Here is a 19,189-nt window from a genome sequence, read left to right as displayed (position 1 = left end):
TTTTTTGAATTAAGTTTTTTAAAAATCAAGTTTTTTTTTGTGTGTTTTTTTTTTAGTGAATAGTTTTGAAATTTTAAGTATTTTTTTCAACTTTTTTGGACACATCTTGCTTAGATGTGTCTAAAAAATAAAATATTCGTGAAAAAATATTTTAAAAATTAATAAATACACAAAAATATGAAAAATGTATTGAATTTTCATATTTTTTTTATATTTTTGATATTCGGTGAATTTTTTAAATTTTTTTTCACAAAAATTATACTTTTTTAAGTGTATTTATGTTAAGTGTGTCTAAATTTTTTTAAAAAAAAAACTGATTAAAATATTAAAAGAATTCAATAAAAACAAAAAACAGAGAAAACAATAAAGTAGAATTTTTTGAAAAGTGTTTTTAGAAAACTCAAACCAAACAAAGTGAATGATTTTATTTGTTTATATCATTTGATAATTTTTTGATGGAAAAGACTGTTTGGTTTTGCTTTCATAATATGTTTTTTTAAAACCAAACAGATAGCAATGCAAGCTCAATATGTTGGGGAAACAGAAATTACTTTTATTCTTGCCAATAAATAATTCGCACAGAGAAAATATAATCTTATTTATACACAACTGTGAAATTTCTGTCAACACAAGGACAACGAGAGGACAATTAGCAAATGCATTTGTTCACTTATTTATACACATTCTCTCTTGTCAAAAAACAAAAAAAAACTAGCCTAGGAAAGGTCGGCGAAACGAGCAGTTTGACAATATTTACCCAGCAAACCAACCAAAACTACTAAGTTTTTCTTTCTAGAATGCTTGATCCCAAAACATAACAGCCTAAGCAAAGAGATATCCCAAAAACCTAAATCATAGGTATCGAGTACTGAAACTCACCACTGGTACTTGGCAGCTACAAGCACTTCTTCATACTTCTGAGCAGCGTTGTCCCAACTAAGGTCTTGCATCATTCCCCTTCTCTGAATCCCCTCCCAACTGTTTTTGTACTCCCGGTATGTCAACAAGCAGTTCTCCAATGCGTGGGTTAGCTTACCTGTCTCCGCCCTATCAAAAGTCCACCCAAGCCCTGACTCATTATATGGATCAAAAGGTTGCACCGTGTCACGTAGTCCCCCCACCGCATGAACAACTGGAATAGTCCCATAGCTCATAGCATAGAGCTGGTTCAGTCCACAAGGCTCAAATCTTGATGGCATTAGTAAAATGTCAGCACCAGCGGTTATCCGGTGAGCCATCTTTACCGAGAATCCAACCCATCCCCTGATTTTGTTGTGATGTTGAGACGCGATATGTCGGAGCATCTGTTCTAAGTCGGCTCTTCCCGTGCCCAACATGATAAGCTGCACGTCCTGACCCATCATCCAAGGAATAGCCTCCACTATTATATCAATGCCTTTTTGGTTATCAAGCCTCCCTATGAAACCAATTAATGGGACGTTACCGCGAACGGGCAAACCGAGCTCCCTCTGTAATGCCTCCTTGCATTGTGCCTTGCCAGTCTGGAGGGTCTCGAGGGAGTAATTTGTGTACCCATCGGATTTCAAGTGAACATCCAATTGCGGGTTCCACTCTATTGTATCAATGCCGTTCACAATCCCCGTCAGCTTCCAGTCATTGTCATTGATTATCCCATGTAAGCCCCATCCACCTTCAGAAGTTTTCAACTCCCAAGCATATCCGTGACTTACTGTAACCACACGATCGGCTGTCTTTAGACCGGCTGCAAAGATGTTGAGGTGCTCACCTCCTACTGGATCGTACAGCTTAAAAAGGTCCAAGTAGTGTGGTGGAAGATCCAAGTAGGAAAAATCATCCACTGGACCACGACCCTGGATTTAAAATTTGGATTAGATATAACAAGAAATAAGGACATCTCAACAACAGAGTAATTCTTGGAATTTAGGAAACAGTTTTGAGTGACAATGATTGGAAATTTGCTTGAAACATCATGTATGAATTACTCAACACGATGAATTTACTCTTTCAAAAGTAACAACCAACCAATTAAATGATTTGGTTCCTGCATACCAAACATGTTCTTAGTTCATCACTACTTTCAATATCACCAAGAGAATTTGAACAGGATTCTGATATAAATATATCAAGATTATTAAGAAATTGACAATTTGACAGTAACTTCAACTGGCTATGTATAATAAGGAGTTTTGTAGAGAGATTTTAGGATTGTCTGACATTCAATGCCTAGTTTAAATCATATTTAAGCATCTGTAGATAATAAAACAGTCAAGAAAACGAAAATAGCATCGTTGAGGAAGATTATCTATGCTAGGGATGTCCACTCCATATTTCATGCATGAGTGTCAGGTTCTCTTTAAGCTCTTTCTTTTTTTTCTTTTTTTTTTTTTTTTTTGGGGGGGGGGGGGGGGTGTTCCATGACCAAAAAGTAACTTTTTTCCAATTACGAAATGTAACAAGTTTTTTGATTCTATAAACCAAAGAGCAACTAAATGGAGTGATCAAGATGATTGGTGAAATAAGGTCAAGTTGATCATTTTCGCATATATTTAGAGAAAGTTTGTGCTGAGTGTGCATTAGAGTTATCTCAAAAATTTACAATGTTTAGGGAACAAACCTGGTGAGCTATATTATGGATCACAAGGACTGACCGAGTATATTGCATTGATCCATGGTCACGATAGTACGCTTTCAGATAAACCGGTAACAGTGCAGTATGCCAATCATTGGCAATGAAAACCAAATTTCCGTCTCCATAGCAGACCCCACCACACGGAACATACCAAGGAACCTGAAAGTAACTAGTTATCTACTACTTCATTTAATGTTTGGGCCAATAAGGAGGTAAAATGAAAAATATCACTAGGGATTAAAGCCTTACATAGACCATTCCATTACAATTTCCAGACTTAACCAACCTTTTTTTTCTTTTTCATTTTCTCGCCCCTCCTTTTATTTAAAAATAAAAATAAAAACAAAAGACTTACCTGATTCGCTTAAAGGCACATTCTCCACTTATCTATATATATATATATATATTTTTCCCTTCTTTTTAATATAAAAATACAATTTTCACATACAAACTTTGAAAAAGTAGGAAAGTGAGGGATATGTCTCATGAGTTAATAAAATGGTCTACAACAGAGTAGTAGCAATATAAACACGCACTGAGTCTGACAGATGTTTGTAGTTGTTCTACCATGCCATGTGGATGTAGCGAGACCCACAATCCCATGAGTTCTGAAGGAGATCCATTGAGGCCAAAGAAAAAGAAAACTCTCTCTCTCTCTCTCCCCTTCCTTTTTTTCCCTTTTGCTATTGTTTCCCATCTAAAATCATTTAAATTTATCATGAGATTAAGCATGGTAACAGCATATTTGATTGTTTTCCCTTTTGATTAATTGGTACTTACATTCATGTGACTGCAAAAAAAACATGATCTAACATTATACCTCAACAGCGGCTTTGCAAAACAAAACCATGCGTTTCAAAATGTCCTGCAAAAAATGAGGAAAAAGGCAAAGTTCAAAAAAAAATAAAATAAAAAATAATCTTTAACCCTCAAAAAGGAAATTGGGACATTATTTATCAAAATACCAATGAAGCTAACTAACGGTCAGTACACAGAATCAAGACATGGCATATTTGAAAGAACTCATCTACAAACTTGTTAGTTGATTCTAGATTCATAGTGATCCGTTTATACTTTTTGAAATTGTGATGGAAGATTAGAAGAAATGTTAAGAAATAGGGACACGTTGGTCACAAACAATTATATCTGGGACAAAAATACATGACAGTCCTACAAGACATAAAAATATTAGAAAAGAGATAACAAAGTAATTATTTCTCTTGGAGAGTATTATAGCTACATCACATGAAAATAAATCTTACCATACGGTTTCCTCCATATATATCATTTTCTATATGCCTAAATTTAGGACTCTCGATAAAAACAAAATCTACACCATCGATGTAGGTTTGGAAGTAGACCACCTCCATGTCCTGCAAAGTTAGACAACAAAGTTGCAATGAATATTTAGTTACATAGACCATACACCAACAACAAATGAGTTACATCTAATTACTGCTACTACCTGCCCATCCACCTTATACATTTTCCTAACACCAGAATCTTGAGGTTCACCATAATTATCATAACGAGGTGCCACAACCTAAGAGTTTAAAACGAGTTAGTAAATATGGGAATCACAATTTATTTTATGCCATCTCAACCAAACCAAGAAATTTGTAGGATGTTACTGCCAATTAAATCTTAGGGACTAATAAGGTGAATGCTCTTTTAAAATCCTCTAGAACATTTGACTCCCATCATCTTGACAAACAAAAAGAAAATTTCGTCTTTTTTTTTTTTCTTTTTTTTTTTTGTTCTTTTTTTGGGGGGTAAGAAAGAAGCTCGAACCTTCTAATACATTAACTATAGATAGTCAAGGTGATTAAGTATTGGCATGACGAAATGGGAGTATAACAGTAACCAAATTATAGTCCAGTTCAGCCAGGATCCATCTCCAAGTTTGAAATTTAAAAATAAAAATAAAAATATTATTTTTATCCATATGCAACAACCAGTTTTCAACAAGGCACTTCAGCATGCCATGTTATTCAATGATGAAATTACAAAGTTACCATAACCCTGTGTCCACGCCGAGCTAAAGCCTTTGGTAAAGCTCCAGCAACATCTCCAAGCCCACCTAAAAGAACTCTCCATAAATCAGTAGACAATTATGCATCTATACATAACAAACACATGCGCGCACACACAAATAGGGAAATATATTAAATAAAATAAACAACATAAGTAAAATAAATATGAAGTAGTGGAGCCCGTATTCAAAATGAACAAATTCAAACTTCAGATGGAGGCTGGCTTGTATAAGTGCATCTATGGAGCCATGGATTGTTTACAAATGGTATCCAAACGTTTATCTTGCAACTATAGCTGTGTCTTGTATAGCCATCATTGACTAGTTTTCAAAATAGTTATCTTTTAAGCCTATATTTGTATTAGAATGTAAATATTTTTCGTTTTAAAAACCAGATACATTTTGGAGACAACTGAAACACAAGTCTATTGCCTAGGGCCCTAGGCACGTGTGAGACACGTCTAGGGTCATGGCACAAGTTTGGAAAAAAGAAAATCAAGGCCAAAGAATAAAACAAAAAAGTACAAATTTATCATGTTTATCCCTTCATGTTTTTTAAGATTTTAGCTACCCGTTTGTTTTGGGAGATAGAATTGAGTGGATTGATAGTGAGGGGATTAATAGTGAGGGGATTGATAGTGAGGGGATTAGTAGTGAGGGGATTGATAGTGAGGGGATTAGTAGTGAGGAATTGTTAAATTATTTTTATATAAAATAATAAAACAAATAAAAAAATATAAAAAATTAAAAATTATATTTTAAAAAAAATTTCCCATATATAAAAAATAAAAATAGTAAAAAAATTTCTAATTCCCTCACTATTTTTCTAATACCATCTCTACCTCCTCCTTACCAATCCCCTCTCCAAGGGTATTAGTAATACCAAGGGACTAATAGTCCCAAGGCCTTCTCCCAAAACAAACAAGGCTATTACTAATACCTTGGTATTAGCAATCCCAATACCCTCTCTTTCACCCAAAACAAACGGGAAAGCTTTACAACATCCAGTTTGTTACAAGCCACAAAACAACATTAGTTTTTTGTTTGTCTTAATTAGGAGGGAAACAAATAAACAAATAAATAACAATTTGTTATAACTAGAAGTTCATATGTAACGAGGGAGAAAATTTCCCAATTCTATTTCAGTTCACGGGCTTATGTTAAAGTACCTGTTTTTGACCAAGGAGCACATTCAGCAGATACAAGTATGACATTCATAACATTGGCCCCAGCCAACGGAGGGGGCTTCACATCTTCACTTGTAGGCATATTTGCCTCACCATTCACCTCCTGTAAACTTGATTCTTTCACATCTTCATGCTGTTCATCTTTTGGACTGGATGATGCAGATGAACTTGAAAGAAAGGATGGCAGCTCATCAGACCAAACTCTTTCTGAAGTTGTGTCTCTCATCCGTTTGTGGGAATCTACATCCAAGGATCTTATTTCATGAGACAAGACCTTCTCATCTTCATTTTCTCGTGCATCATCTACTGTCAAGGGAACATAGCTGCTAGATAAAACACCACTAGTATAATCTTCATTAGTATCACTACCATCATTTGAAGTGGTATCTAGACTTGGGAAAGAGCTATCCCTCTCTTTATAAGAAGCACCATCACCTTCTGAACTAGTTTTTATAGATGTAACTAGTTTCCTTGTTTCAGCAATCTGCCATGGGAAATGAAGATTAATAAGAGCATCACATTTCAACAGCTTATGAAAAGAAATGAGTGAGATGAGAAATCTGTAGTGCTTGAGATGATCAAATTTTGGTTCCTGATAGAAAAGAGAAATAACCCATTTCTTTCCTTTCTAAATAGAAAGGAATTGAGAGAAAATCAATGGCTTTGCAGACCCATAACCAGCAGCTGCCAGACAAACAAGCCATAAAGGCATTGTCAATTGTCACCATTCTTCCCTGGCCTCCACCTTAAGCTCAAGTTGGGCTACCTCATGAGTCGAGACCATTACAAGTGAAAGAACATACAATCTGCAGCCTTTTTTATTTAGTCTAAAATCTAAGAAACAGACACAACTTAAAAATATATTTTTAAAAAAAATACCTGAATTCTTGAGATAGATTATAAGAGTGGACAGATGCAATATTAAACACACAAGCAAGCCCCTACTATTATGTATGTAACAAGAAGCAATTGCTCATGGCGGAATGTTACAATTGTACAAAATCAGAAATGAACTGGAGGTTAGAAATAAAGATGAAAATCAGAAATGGCAACACTGTTACAGGGATAAGAGGTTAGAAACAAAGATGAAAATCAGAAATGTATGCCGATTTGAGAGGTGGAGGTAGAATCAACTGCTGACAACAAGAGACAATCTGACTTGATGGTAATCATTGTTTTACCTTGTAAGCATCAGTCAACATCAATACGTCTATATTGACATGCATTGGTTTGGGTGGAATCCTGTTAGAACAATTCGTCTTGAATTTTTTAGTTGGGGGTCTTCGAGTCTTAAAAACTTGGCGATGATCTTGTCTATGTTAAACAGAAATTTAGTGCTTCAAGTCGCGTCACATAGTCACTTTCTTAAAGACAATATTTGCACCCACAAAAAGGTGTGCAGGGGATTACAGCAAATTCGCCTCTAGGATACAATAAAGCCTGATCTAAAGATCAAATCTACCGGCACCTACATTGACGACAGTAGATCAGAATACTCTTGATATAATCAAGAAAACCAAGACACTAATAATCAAGTCTGCAGAATTTGATTACCAATAAGAAAAGCAGAAACTTGCTTAAGAAACTCTTGATCGAAAACTCTAAATCAAGAGGGAGGGAGAGAGAGAGAGAGAGAGAGAGAGAATTGCAAGAATGCTTTTTAGGATTTTGGATGGATTGAAATGGCTGATTTCGCAGCTTATTTATAGGCCTTGACGCATCTGATCAAATGGTCATGTCCCTTGATCGTATCCAATCATATCTGACCGTTGGATCAACGATCTACGGTGCAGATCATTCTCACACCGAATAGATGCCTTGACTAATCACATCTTATCACGATTGGGTACCATCTCATCCGTACAATCGCGCGCATCTCCAATCAACGGCAATGATCAAACCGCTCCACATCGAACACACAACCGTTCGGTCGATTGGTTGACTCATCGCCAATGGATGCCACGTGGAGCTGATTGTATTCCACGTCACCCATGCCATGTTGGATCTACGTCATCGCTCCAACCTGTCCGATGCAAATAGAAAAGCGCCTTCATGGCACCTTGCGCCGATGCATCTGTGCTAAGTGCAAAGTGCGCCATCAAACGCCACAAAGCCCACTCCACGAGCGCGCACGTGTGCATGTGCATGTGCGTGTGCGTGTGCGTGTGCAAAGCACTATCCTAGCGGTGTGAGTGCATGTACACTAGCATCCATCCCATAATATCATATTCAAAGAAATATTTCATGTAGCACTTTATTAAGTGCTCCATGTTTTGCTCTCTTTCCAATATGCTTTCAAAGAAAAACATGGAAGGTTTTGAAAACACCCAAAACTAAACAATAAATTTTGAAAACCCATTTTGAAAATTTCCCAACATTCCCCCACCATTTTCTAAATATCAGATGATGATTCTTGGTTCACTTGGCAGCCTTATGCATAGGTGAAGATATCTTACAATTTGAATCATTCACTTAGTGAAGACATCTCAAAGTTAGTCAAGATGGCATAGTAGACTTGTCTTTGAACTAGCGATCTTATACGACTAACCGGACATGTCTCGTGCACAGTACAGGTTACCTCAAGTATTCAAACAAACCGATACGTGGATTGGCCTTGTGTCTATATCCTGTTTCATGAGCACTCTAGAGTCAAGCCCTTGGACTCATAGGAAACAGCACCACCTCCTACACTCACATAGATAAGCTTACTGAGAGTACCTCTATAATTTACAGTACCCTAACAACCCAAATGTAAGCTTTTTAAGAGTTTGCCAACTCATTCTCGTCTTTCCACATTACAGGTACCAAGCACTTCAACCTTGGAATGAAAATGAAATAAAACTAAGTGTTTGCAATCACGACATATGGTGTACTTGGGCTCATTGAACTCAAGACTTGATATTTTTTCAAGCATTAAGTCGAGTTTCCACTAGGAGTGATTATGTTAAGTGGGCTTAAGACCCATCCCCTTTGATGTTTTCCACACCAAATCCCTTGCAAGTCCCTTTTGTTAAGGGGTCAGCCAAGTTTTCACTTGACTTTACATAACTAATGGTAATCATACCTTCTATGATTGCTTGACACAGCTATGTCTCAGTCCTATATGTCTGGACTTTCCATTATAGGCATGGCTATAGGCCCCTTTCTGTCTGTCTATGATCTGGACAAGAATGTGAATAAGATCATGTATATGAATATGTTTCTGATTAAAATTTGATTGCGTATAAGACTCTGTTTTGATACGAACCCTAATCTCTGTGTATGATTTATGATTTTGTTTCTGTACGAAGCTAAGGTCGAGATTGGGTTATGAGCATGTTTATGAATATGGTTATGCTTCTGTTTTGAAAAGAATTGCAGTTATATTCTCGATGAATGTCATTTCTTCTGATATAAGATAACTTGAGTTTGGAGGATCAAACTTTTTAAGGTGGGGAGACTGTAATAACCCCGATCCACAATTAGCCACTAATCGGTAATTAAGGATGTTAATTAAGTGAATAAAATAAATTATGGTTTATTATGTGATTTGCATGATATTGGGCTTACTATCTGTTACTTGTAGGAATATCTGTTTGGAATTTCACTTTAATATGTAAATTGAAAGCCTTATTGGCATCCGAAACCGAAATTGACTACACCGATATGTTATTTGGGATTTTTAGAACCTTATGGCAAGTTTTATTAAAAATTATTTCAGAACGATGAATTGGGTCATGTTTGGTTAGCCCAATATTCTAATTAATGTATTATAGCATCATAAATATAAATATGAGCCCCTTAAGCCCATTTGAGCTCATCCTTGCCCATTTTGAGTGCAAAAATCTGAGGAATTATCTTAGAGAGAGAGAGTACAATTCTAGAGAGAGAAAGGAAGAGATTAAGGAGAAATTGAAGATTTTGCTTGAGTTCATCAATTTTGTGTAAGAATCTAGCTAATTGAGGACTCTAGGTAAGATTACAACCTCTAGATTGTGCATCTAAGTCATTTAACATGAGATTTCTTCAAGATTATGTGTTTAAGGGTGTGTGTTGAGCTTAGAAGGAAGATTTGAGTGGCAATTCATGCATGTATGTACATTTTCTTACAAATTGAGCATGATTTCCATGAATCCTCTCTTGCATGTTTGAAATTCATCTTCATTTGGGGAAATCATCAAGTTTTAAGTTGTTTTGTGGTATTTGATCATGATTTGGGAAGCTCAAGACCAAGAAAACCCATGCATGTTGTGTTCGTGAACATTCATCATGTTTTAAGTTGAAATTGTGAGTTTTTAACAAACCCTTGGGCCATAATTTTATGAAATAATCCTAAATTCTTCATGTTTTATAAGTTTACTATGTTATCTCAAGTTTTGGGCCCCAAGAGATGTGTTTTGGATGGTTGAATTCAAGTTTTGAGCTTGGGAGGTCAATCTGGATTTTCCAGAAATTTGACCCACGCTCGAGCGGGGACTTTCACGCTCAAGTGTGAACCTTGAATTCATGCACCACGCTCGAGCGTGGGTTGAACGCCCGTCGAGCGTGAAAACCTTGCATCCAGTACTTTTTAGAGTTTACAGTCCGCTCGAGCGAGGAAGGTCACGCTCGAGCGGAGCTTCATTGTCTGCATGTCCGCTCGAGCGGGGAAACCCACGCTCGAGCTTAGACCTCATTTTCAAAAAATTTGACTAAGTGTTTCAATTCATGTTTTGGCATCCTCATTGCACCTTAGGCATTCCTAAGCCTTACTTAAGCCATGGTAATGAGGTTTTAGACTAGAAACACACTAAGAAAAGAATGTACTAAGTTCTGGGACTGCAAGTGCGTGTGTTTTAGGCAATGTGATAAGAAAGATTAAGAACTAATGTAATGAAAGCTAAGCCTTAATGGCCACTTGAATGTGTAATGATAAGACATGCTTGTGTTATGTATTTTGTGAATGTAGGTCAAGACTCGAGGATTGATTGGCCATTGCTGGAACCACTGTGAGTAACGTTATCGTAAAGATACGTTTATATGAAATTATGTTCCAAATGAAATGTGATAAACTATGATTTCTGAAATGATATCTGTTTACGTGAACGAACATCCCAAGTTTGAAATCTATTATGGCATCCATAGATAGTCCCAAGTCATGGGGGACGGCATGAAAATGCGGGTCCATGACATACAAGTTTACGAGATCTCATTAGCCACTTCATTATGGTGATATGTGTTTAATCGGTATCCGGAACCGATTACTCTAGTCGGAAGACGTTCTGTAATGTGTTCTATGGGATGTACCATTATTACGTTCTGATATGAGAATGACTATGCTCTGATCTGTTTTCCGCTTATGATATGTTCGGATTTCGTTCACTAACCCCTTTACTTTAAGGTTATTCACTGGACTATAGCTCACTGTTTGTATATATATGTATATCGGTGAGCATTCTGGAGTTCAAGCCCGAAGGCTTTTGTTCGGATCTGTGTGTTTGTTGTCAGCCAACCACTGTGCCTCACGTGGAGGTTCCCGAAGTGTCCTATATTCAGTCCCTTGGGTCCTATATATGTATAAGACTTGATTTGATGTTGTTGGCTATACTTAAAATACTGTAATGTGTGTGAGTATAACGTATGGTTGACTACCGGTTATGTGTATAAAGTTTTAATTATTCTGTTTCATATAAGTCAGCACAGCTCATTGGACAATTATATTTATATATTTGCTTCCACTAGCCCCTTAATTTTGTTAATCTGTTCAGAGGCCTTCGGTAATCCAAGAATTACTGGCCGGTTACGATGCTAAACCTATAGGGGCGGGTTTAGGTCGTGATAGCTACAAACTCAGACGCCATGGTTGAGTCTGTTATGCATGTTTGTCTCTTAGAATTCCAGGAGACAACTCCTCCTCCAAGAGTAAAAATCCAACCACTTGTGGACGAGTTATCTTCACGGTCAGTTATCCAATTGGCATCCGTGAATCCTTCCAGCACTGTTGGATAGCCATTATAGACTATTCCATAGTCTATTGTTTTCCTCAAGTACCTAAGTACTCAGTTAATAGCATGCCAATGCACACTACTAGGATTACTAGTGTATCTACTAAGTTTTCCCACTACAAATACAATATCAAGTCTAATGCAAGTCACAGCATACATCAGGCTACCTATCACTCTTGAATATTCTAGCTAATCAACAGCTTTTTAAGTATCAAGATACAATTTTCAAATTTGAATCAAAATGTGTAGACATGGGTGTAAAATTATGTTGATTAAATTTCTTAAGAATTTTCTCAATATAGTGCGACTAGGTAAGAATCAAATTATTGTCCTCTCGTTTGATCTTAATACCCAGAATTACATCAGCCAAGCCCATGTCTTTCATACTATAACTAGACGACAAGAAACTTTTAGTATTTTCAATGACATCATTGTTAGTACCAAAAATAAGCCTGCCATCTACATATAGGCATATGATTACACCTCTATTGCCAGTAAACTTACTGTACACGCACACACACTTATCAGATTCAGGTATCCTAAAACCATTTGACACTATTACTTTGTCAAATTTCTCATGCCACTAGTGACTTCACGTGTTTATACACTTTGTGTTCTTAATCCTGTACAACAAATCCTTCCGGTTGTTGCATGTAGATTTCCTCATCTAACTCTCCATTTAGGAAAGCGGTCTTAACATCCATTTGATGGATTTTAAGCTTGTAGATTGAGGCTAAGGCAATCAACACTCGAATGGTGGCGATTCTGGCCACCGGAGCATGTGTATCAAAATAATCGATAACCTCTTTTAAGTAAAACCTTTAGTAACTAATCTTACTTTGAACTTGTCAATTGTGCCATCAACTTTCATTTTCATTTTGAAAATCCATTTACAACCAATTGGTTTGGATCCAAGTGGCAAATCAGCAAGTATCCAGGTATTGTTACCTACGATTGAATCCATCTCATCGTTTATTGCTTCTTTCTAGAAAGCAACATCTTGATACTTCATAACCTCCTCAAAGAAATCATTGTTTGCTTACAATAAGCTTTCTTAGTTCCTTTTACAAGGTTAACTATAAAATCAGGGCCAAATGACTTCTCAGTCCTAGCCCTCTTACTCCTCCTCAACTCAACAGGCTCATTAGGTTCATTAGGCTCAATGGGTTCATGTCGTTCACTTTCCTCTGTAGACATCAAAGGAGTTAATTTATTTCTTTGATTAGAATCCAACCTTGGAATGGTTGTGAAACAATTATTATAAAATACCGCATCACGTAATTCAATGATGGTATTTGTTTCTACTGAACAATTAGGCTCTACTACCAAAAACCTATGTGCTTTGCTATGTATAGCATAGCCAAGGAATATGCATTCAATTCCTTTTTCACCTAATTTCTTCCTATTAGGTAAAGTTGCTCTACAGCCCCATGTTTTCAAGTAACCAAGATTAAGTTTCTTGTTTTTCCAAAGTTTATAAGGAGTAACATTTCTTCCATTGAAAGGAATTCTATTGAGTATGTGACAGGCAGTGAGCAGGGCTTCAACCAAAAAACTAGAACTTAAACTAGAGTAAGAAAGCATAGCATTAATCATTTCTGTTAATATCCTATTCTTTCTTGCAGTTATTCCATTTTGTTATGGTGTGGAGAGTGTAGACTTCTCATGAATAATACCAACATTTTCACAATATTCTGAAAAATGGTATTCACCGCCTCTATCAGACCTAAGTCTCTTTATTTTGACATTACACTGATTTTCTATTTCTATCTTAAAAATCTTGAATTTATCAAGCACCTCATCCTTTGAATACAAAAGATAGATATGACAGTACTTAGAAAAATCATCAATGAATGTTACAAATATTTCTTTCCATCTCTAGTGGAAGTACTATGCATGTCACATACATCACTATGCACAAGTTCAAGCAAAGATGTGATTTTATCTACTTTAGGAAATGGAATACGAGTAATTTTAGATTGCACACAAAATATGCATTTTCTAAACATATCAATGTCATACTTAAGAATTAAATCTAAATTAACCATATCATGCATTTTCCTAGTATTAACATAACCTAAACGAGCATGCCAAAAAGAAAGAGAATCAACAATATAAGCAGAAATAGATATATTATTGATAACGTTAAGTTTGAACATTCCTTGATACATGTAGCCCTTCCTAACAAAAATCTCACCCTTAGACAGGACAAATTTGTCTGACTCAAACACTAACTTGAAACCATGCTTATTAAGCAGGTTTCCATATACAAGGTTTTTCTTGACATCAGGTACATGATAAACATCATTAAGACTTGAGACTTTTCCAGATGTGAACTCTAGATCCACTGTCCCTTTGCCTTTGATAATAGTAGTTAAAGAGTTGCCCATTTGGAGAACTGTTCCATCACTCACTTGTTCATAAGTAGTGAAACGGTTCTTGTCATTGCAGACGTGTGTTATTGCTCTTGAGTCAATTCACCAGTCAACAGCATCTTCGAGCATGTTCACCTCGGATACAACAACCACGAACTTGTTCTTGGCATTTGATGCTTCTGGCTTCTTCTTGTATGACCGGCATTCATTTCTGAAGTGTCCTGGCTTTAGGGGTGTACACGGTCCGGATTGGTTCGGTTCTGAGAAAATCCAAGAACCGAACCGATCCTAACGGTTCTGTGATTTTGAGAACCAGACCAAACCGTTACACTTGTAAAACCGGACCAGAACCAAACCGAAAAAACGGTTCGGTTTCGGTTTGGTTTACGGTTCCAAAAATTTCTATTTACAAGAATAAATTGTTAATATTAGCAAAATAATTACTCAAACTAATTACATTTAACTCTTGATAAAACTAATAATATTAAGGCATTACTTAATATTACATATCTATACCATCCTAATATCATTAAAATTATAAAAAACCAATTAATAAAAATAAAACTTGATAATATATTATATATATATATATATGTTTTAAAATTGAGTTCGGTTCGGTTTGGTTCGAACCGCGGTTTTCTCATAAAATCCATTAACCGAACCGTTTTTATGGTTCTCATATTTTTTAATCCGAAACTGAACCAATTCTTAATGGAACCAAACCAAACCGTATGATTCGGTCTGGTTCGGTCCGGATTACCGGTTTGAACGGATTTTTGAACAGCCCTACCTGGCTTGCCACATAGCCAGCAAACTCCTTTCGGCTTCTTAGCATCTTTCTCAGGTTGGGGATCGCACTGACGCTTCTTTTTGTCGAACCTGTTACTATCATCCACCACATGAATCTTGAAAGTCTGAGCTAATTGGTTTTCATAACTTTCAAGAAGTCTTGACTCTTCCTCAACTTGGAGGTGTTGAGCCAATTCCTCTAAAGTTAGATCTTCTTTTTTGTGTTTAAGAGTTTTCTTAAAATCCTTCCAAGAAGATGGCAGTTCTCTATTATAGACGAAACTACAATAGATTCATCCATGTTCATTTTCTTTTGTCAGAATATGTTGGATCTCATGGAATTATTCCATAATGGGCTTTGTATCAATCATAGTAAAACGCATAAAATCACTAACAAGAAATTTTTTACTGGTGGCATTCTCGGTGAGGCACTTTGACTGTAATATGTCCCATAGTTGCTTTGTCATTTCCAGATATTGATACACATCGAACAGAGAGTCTGATAGCGCATTCAGAATGTGTTCTCGGCAAATGTAGTCGTCATTCTCCCATGTGGTTCTGGTACGGGTTTGCTCTATAGTCTCGTCTTCTTGCTCCACCAGATAGGGGGTAGTTAGCACATAGACCACTTTGAGAGTGGTGAGCAAAAAGTGCATCTTCTTTTGCTAGCGTCAGAAATTTTCGCAATCAAACCAGTCAAGCTTCATGAAATCTTGAGTCATTTTTTTGAATAGACATTGTCATATCTAAATATTGTCTTTAGATTGTTAGAACAATTCGTCTTGAATTCTTCAATTGGTGGTCTTCTGGTCTTAAAAACTTGGCGATGATCTTGTCTATGTTAAACAGAAATTTAGTGCTTCAAGTCGTGTTACTAGTCGCTTTCCTAAAGATAATATTTGCACCCACCAAAAGGTGTGCAGGGGGTTACAGCAAATTTGCCTCCAGGATACAATGAAGCCTAATTTAAAGATCAAGTCCACCGGCGTCTGCACTGACGACAATAGATCAAAATACTCTTGATACAATCAAGAAAACCAGGATATTGATAATCAAGTCTGCGGAATTTAATTACCAATAAGAAAAGCAGAAACTTGCTTAAAAAACTCTTGATCGAAAACACTAAATCAAGAGGGAGAGAGAGAGAGAGAGGATTGCAGAAACGCTTTTCAGGATTTTGGATGAATTGAAATGGCTGATTTCGCACCCTATTTATAGGCCTTGATGCATCTAATTGAATGGTCATGTCCTTTGATCGCCTTGATCGCATCCGATCAAATCTGACCGTTGGATCGACAATCTACGGTGCAGATCATTCTCACACCAAATAGATGCCTTGACTAATCACACCTGATCACAATCAGGTGCCATTTCATCCATACGATTGCGTGCATCTCCAATCAACGGCTATGATCAAACCGTTCCAGATCGGACACATAACCATTCGATCGGTTGGTTGACTCATCGTTAATGGACGTCACGTCACTGCCACATGGAGTTGATTACTAAGTACAAAGTGCGCCATCAAACTCCACACAACCCATGCCACGCTCGCGCGCATGTGCGGATGGTGCGAAGCACCATTCTTGCAGTGTGAGTGCATGTACACTAGCATTCACCCCATAATATCATATTCAAAGGAATATTCCATATAGCATTTTATTAAGTGCTCCATATTTTACTCTCTTTCCATTTTATGTTTTCAAAGAAAAACATAGAAGGTTTTGAAAACACCCAAAACTAAACAAAAAAAAAGGGATTTGGTGATAGACCCCTCACTGCCTAATTTGTCTTTCAAAAAGACGAGAATTATATAGATCCTTTCAAAACCCCCTAATATTTTTAAATTTGTTTCTTTCACTTTACTACCCTCATATATATATATATATATATATATCAGTTATCCTGTAAAGTCATCCTCAGAGTGTATTTCAAAGTGAAATTTTACTTTGAATCCCAATAAACTTTACTCTGATTCAGAGTAAAATTTTACTTTGAATTCAAAGTAAAATCGTATATCGTTAAGCACATATATTGCCTAAGAGGTAAAATTTTACTCTCATTTTATCAAACAAAAACAGAGCATATACCAAAGTAAAATTTTACTCTCATTTTATCAAACAAAAACAGAGCACATACCAGAATAAAATTTTACTCTCATTCTGTCAAACAAAAACAGAGGACATAACAGAAAAAAATAGAGAAATTGAGAGGTAGAGAGAGCACATATATTGCCTTAGATCTGGTTCAAATCAGAGTAAAATTTTACTGTTTGAAAAACAGAGCATGATAAGGGGACAAAGAGAAAAAGAGGGAGAGAATATAGATCTGAGATAATAGATCTCAAATCTGAGGTCATCAATCTCAGATTTGAAGTCTTGGACGCTAAGGATGACTATGGTGGCATCGAATGGCGCTGGTGGTTGAGATGCTAGTGGTGAAACGGTGGTGATGGTAGCGGTGGCGGTGACGAACAGCGTCAATGGTTGAGACGGTGTTGGTGGAGACAACGAAAGTGGTGGAAACGATGGTAGTCATGGTAATTGTGGTAGTAGAGATGGTGGTGGTGGTGTAGACAGTGGTAGTGGTGGTGGTGGTGGTGGTGGAGAGAACTCTTAGACAGAGATGGAGAAAGAAAGAGCTGAGAGAGAGATGACAAATTGATGGAGAGAAAGAGGAGAAAGATAGAGTGTGTGTGTGAAGGGATAAATTTGTCACACAAAACATAAATCTGAAAATTTTTGTCTTTTATATAAGACTTTATAATTATGAGGGGATTTTGAAAGTATAATTTTTTTTTTTTTGATCCTTTTAACAAGAAAAGGAAAGTAAGAGGGATTTATGACCAAATTTCCCAACAACAAATTTTGAAAACCCATTATGAAAATTTCCCAACAAATCCAAATCAAAATACTGAACAAGTCCAATAAATAACCATTTTTGGTAAGAATAGAATCTAAAGGCAGCTCTCCAAACAAAAAAGAATCAGTTGGATAATCTTAAAATGATTGCATTACACATGGAATCTTTTTTCTGTGCAAGTATGAGACACACAACTTGCACCAAACCCGCATGAAAATGAGAATTTTTTCCTGATGTCCAACTGAAATGCAATTTCCCCAACAAAAACGCCACCTTTGTTGTCACAACAACAAATCAACAAGATTCATTACTAATAAATAAATAAATAAACAACAAAAAGAGAGCATATAAATGTAATCAACGGACATTTAAATAGTATCAAGATTCATAATTGATAACAAAAAAATCATAAATAAAAAAAATAAAAAATAAAAAGAAAAGAAAAGGTGATATCAACGAAGAAAAGGACCTGTTGCAGTACTTCTCTTTGCATTGCTAGAACCTTCTTGCTCTTTTCAATGGTGGCCTGAAAAGCATCCTCTGGTTCATCTCTTTCCTCACCTTCCCCAGAACCCTCACTTGTTGCTCTCAAACCCTTGATCCTCTGTGGCCGTGTTACTCTGCATCCATTAATCGCACACCCAAATGTCGATTCACTCAAACCCGCGTAACAAATAGAGCTCCTCAACCGAAAAGCAAAGAAAGGTAACCTGAGTCGCCCATGATTCCCGCTATGGAGAAGAACTGGAGTCTCCATTGTGAGAGATCCAATTGACGCCATTAAAGTGTTCGACGATTTGCTTCACAGAACTAGTAATGCTTCAAGTGCTCAAAGAAATGAGAAGCATTGAGAAATTTGGGAGATAAACAAAACCCAATTGATGGTTTTGGGAAAGGACGAGATCAAAATTAGTGTTTGGTGGATTTGGGAATGGATTTGAAGGTGAAACCATTGACAAAAGAACAAGAATGTCTGTGTCCTGGAGGGTCGTTGAAAAGGGTTCCACTTAAGGGGAAATCATGGAGATGTTGGTTTTGTGAGGTTCAGATTGACTGTGAATTGCACTGTGGATGATAAATTGGCTGACCACAAATCTTTCAAATCGGTGCAGAGATGATTGAGTGCTTTGACAAAAAGTGAGCCTGTTTTTGGCCTAAAAGTTAGAACAATTAAAAAAAAAAAATAAAAAATATTAACACTGCCTTTGGATAGAGGAGTGGTAGGTGAGAATAGGAAATTTCCTTATTTATTTGAATAGTTAATAGGTGGGAAATGGTGAAAGAAGATGAAAGATGGAGAGGAAAAAGATTTTCACTAAATTCATGTTTTATTTTTTATAAAAAAGTGGTGAGATTCGGTGGGAAAGAAA

At 36.4% G+C, this 19,189-nt stretch overlaps 1 protein-coding gene across 4 annotated transcripts; it reads right to left on the bottom strand.

Annotated features, from left to right (window-relative positions):
* Nucleotides 1–573: 573 nt before the first annotated feature.
* Nucleotides 574–19,076, bottom strand: LOC145789911 (granule-bound starch synthase 2, chloroplastic/amyloplastic-like). Of its 4 annotated transcripts, none has more exons than XM_082867535.1 (9): nt 18,530–19,041; nt 18,289–18,439; nt 5,813–6,314; nt 4,627–4,691; nt 4,077–4,154; nt 3,874–3,984; nt 3,432–3,476; nt 2,597–2,770; nt 574–1,832 (listed from the first exon to the last, which is right to left on the bottom strand). In XM_082867535.1, exons 1-9 carry the CDS (start codon nt 18,598–18,600, stop codon nt 876–878), a joined length of 2,154 nt encoding a protein of 717 aa, XP_082723661.1. In that variant the 5' UTR covers nt 18,601–19,041; the 3' UTR covers nt 574–875. The 4 variants fall into 4 exon arrangements, with proteins under 4 accessions (XP_082723661.1, XP_082723662.1, XP_082723659.1 ...); XM_082867536.1 differs by having other exon boundaries at nt 18,301–18,439; nt 18,530–19,010; XM_082867533.1 differs by having other exon boundaries at nt 18,289–19,076.
* Between the last annotated feature and the right edge of the window lie 113 nt (nt 19,077–19,189).

The sequence above is a fragment of the Camellia sinensis genome, chromosome 4 (genome assembly GCF_055761805.1).
Source record: "Camellia sinensis isolate YWXY chromosome 4, ASM5576180v1, whole genome shotgun sequence".
NCBI lineage: Eukaryota > Viridiplantae > Streptophyta > Magnoliopsida > Ericales > Theaceae > Camellia > Camellia sinensis.
This window is presented reverse-complemented; position numbering and strand designations above follow the sequence as displayed.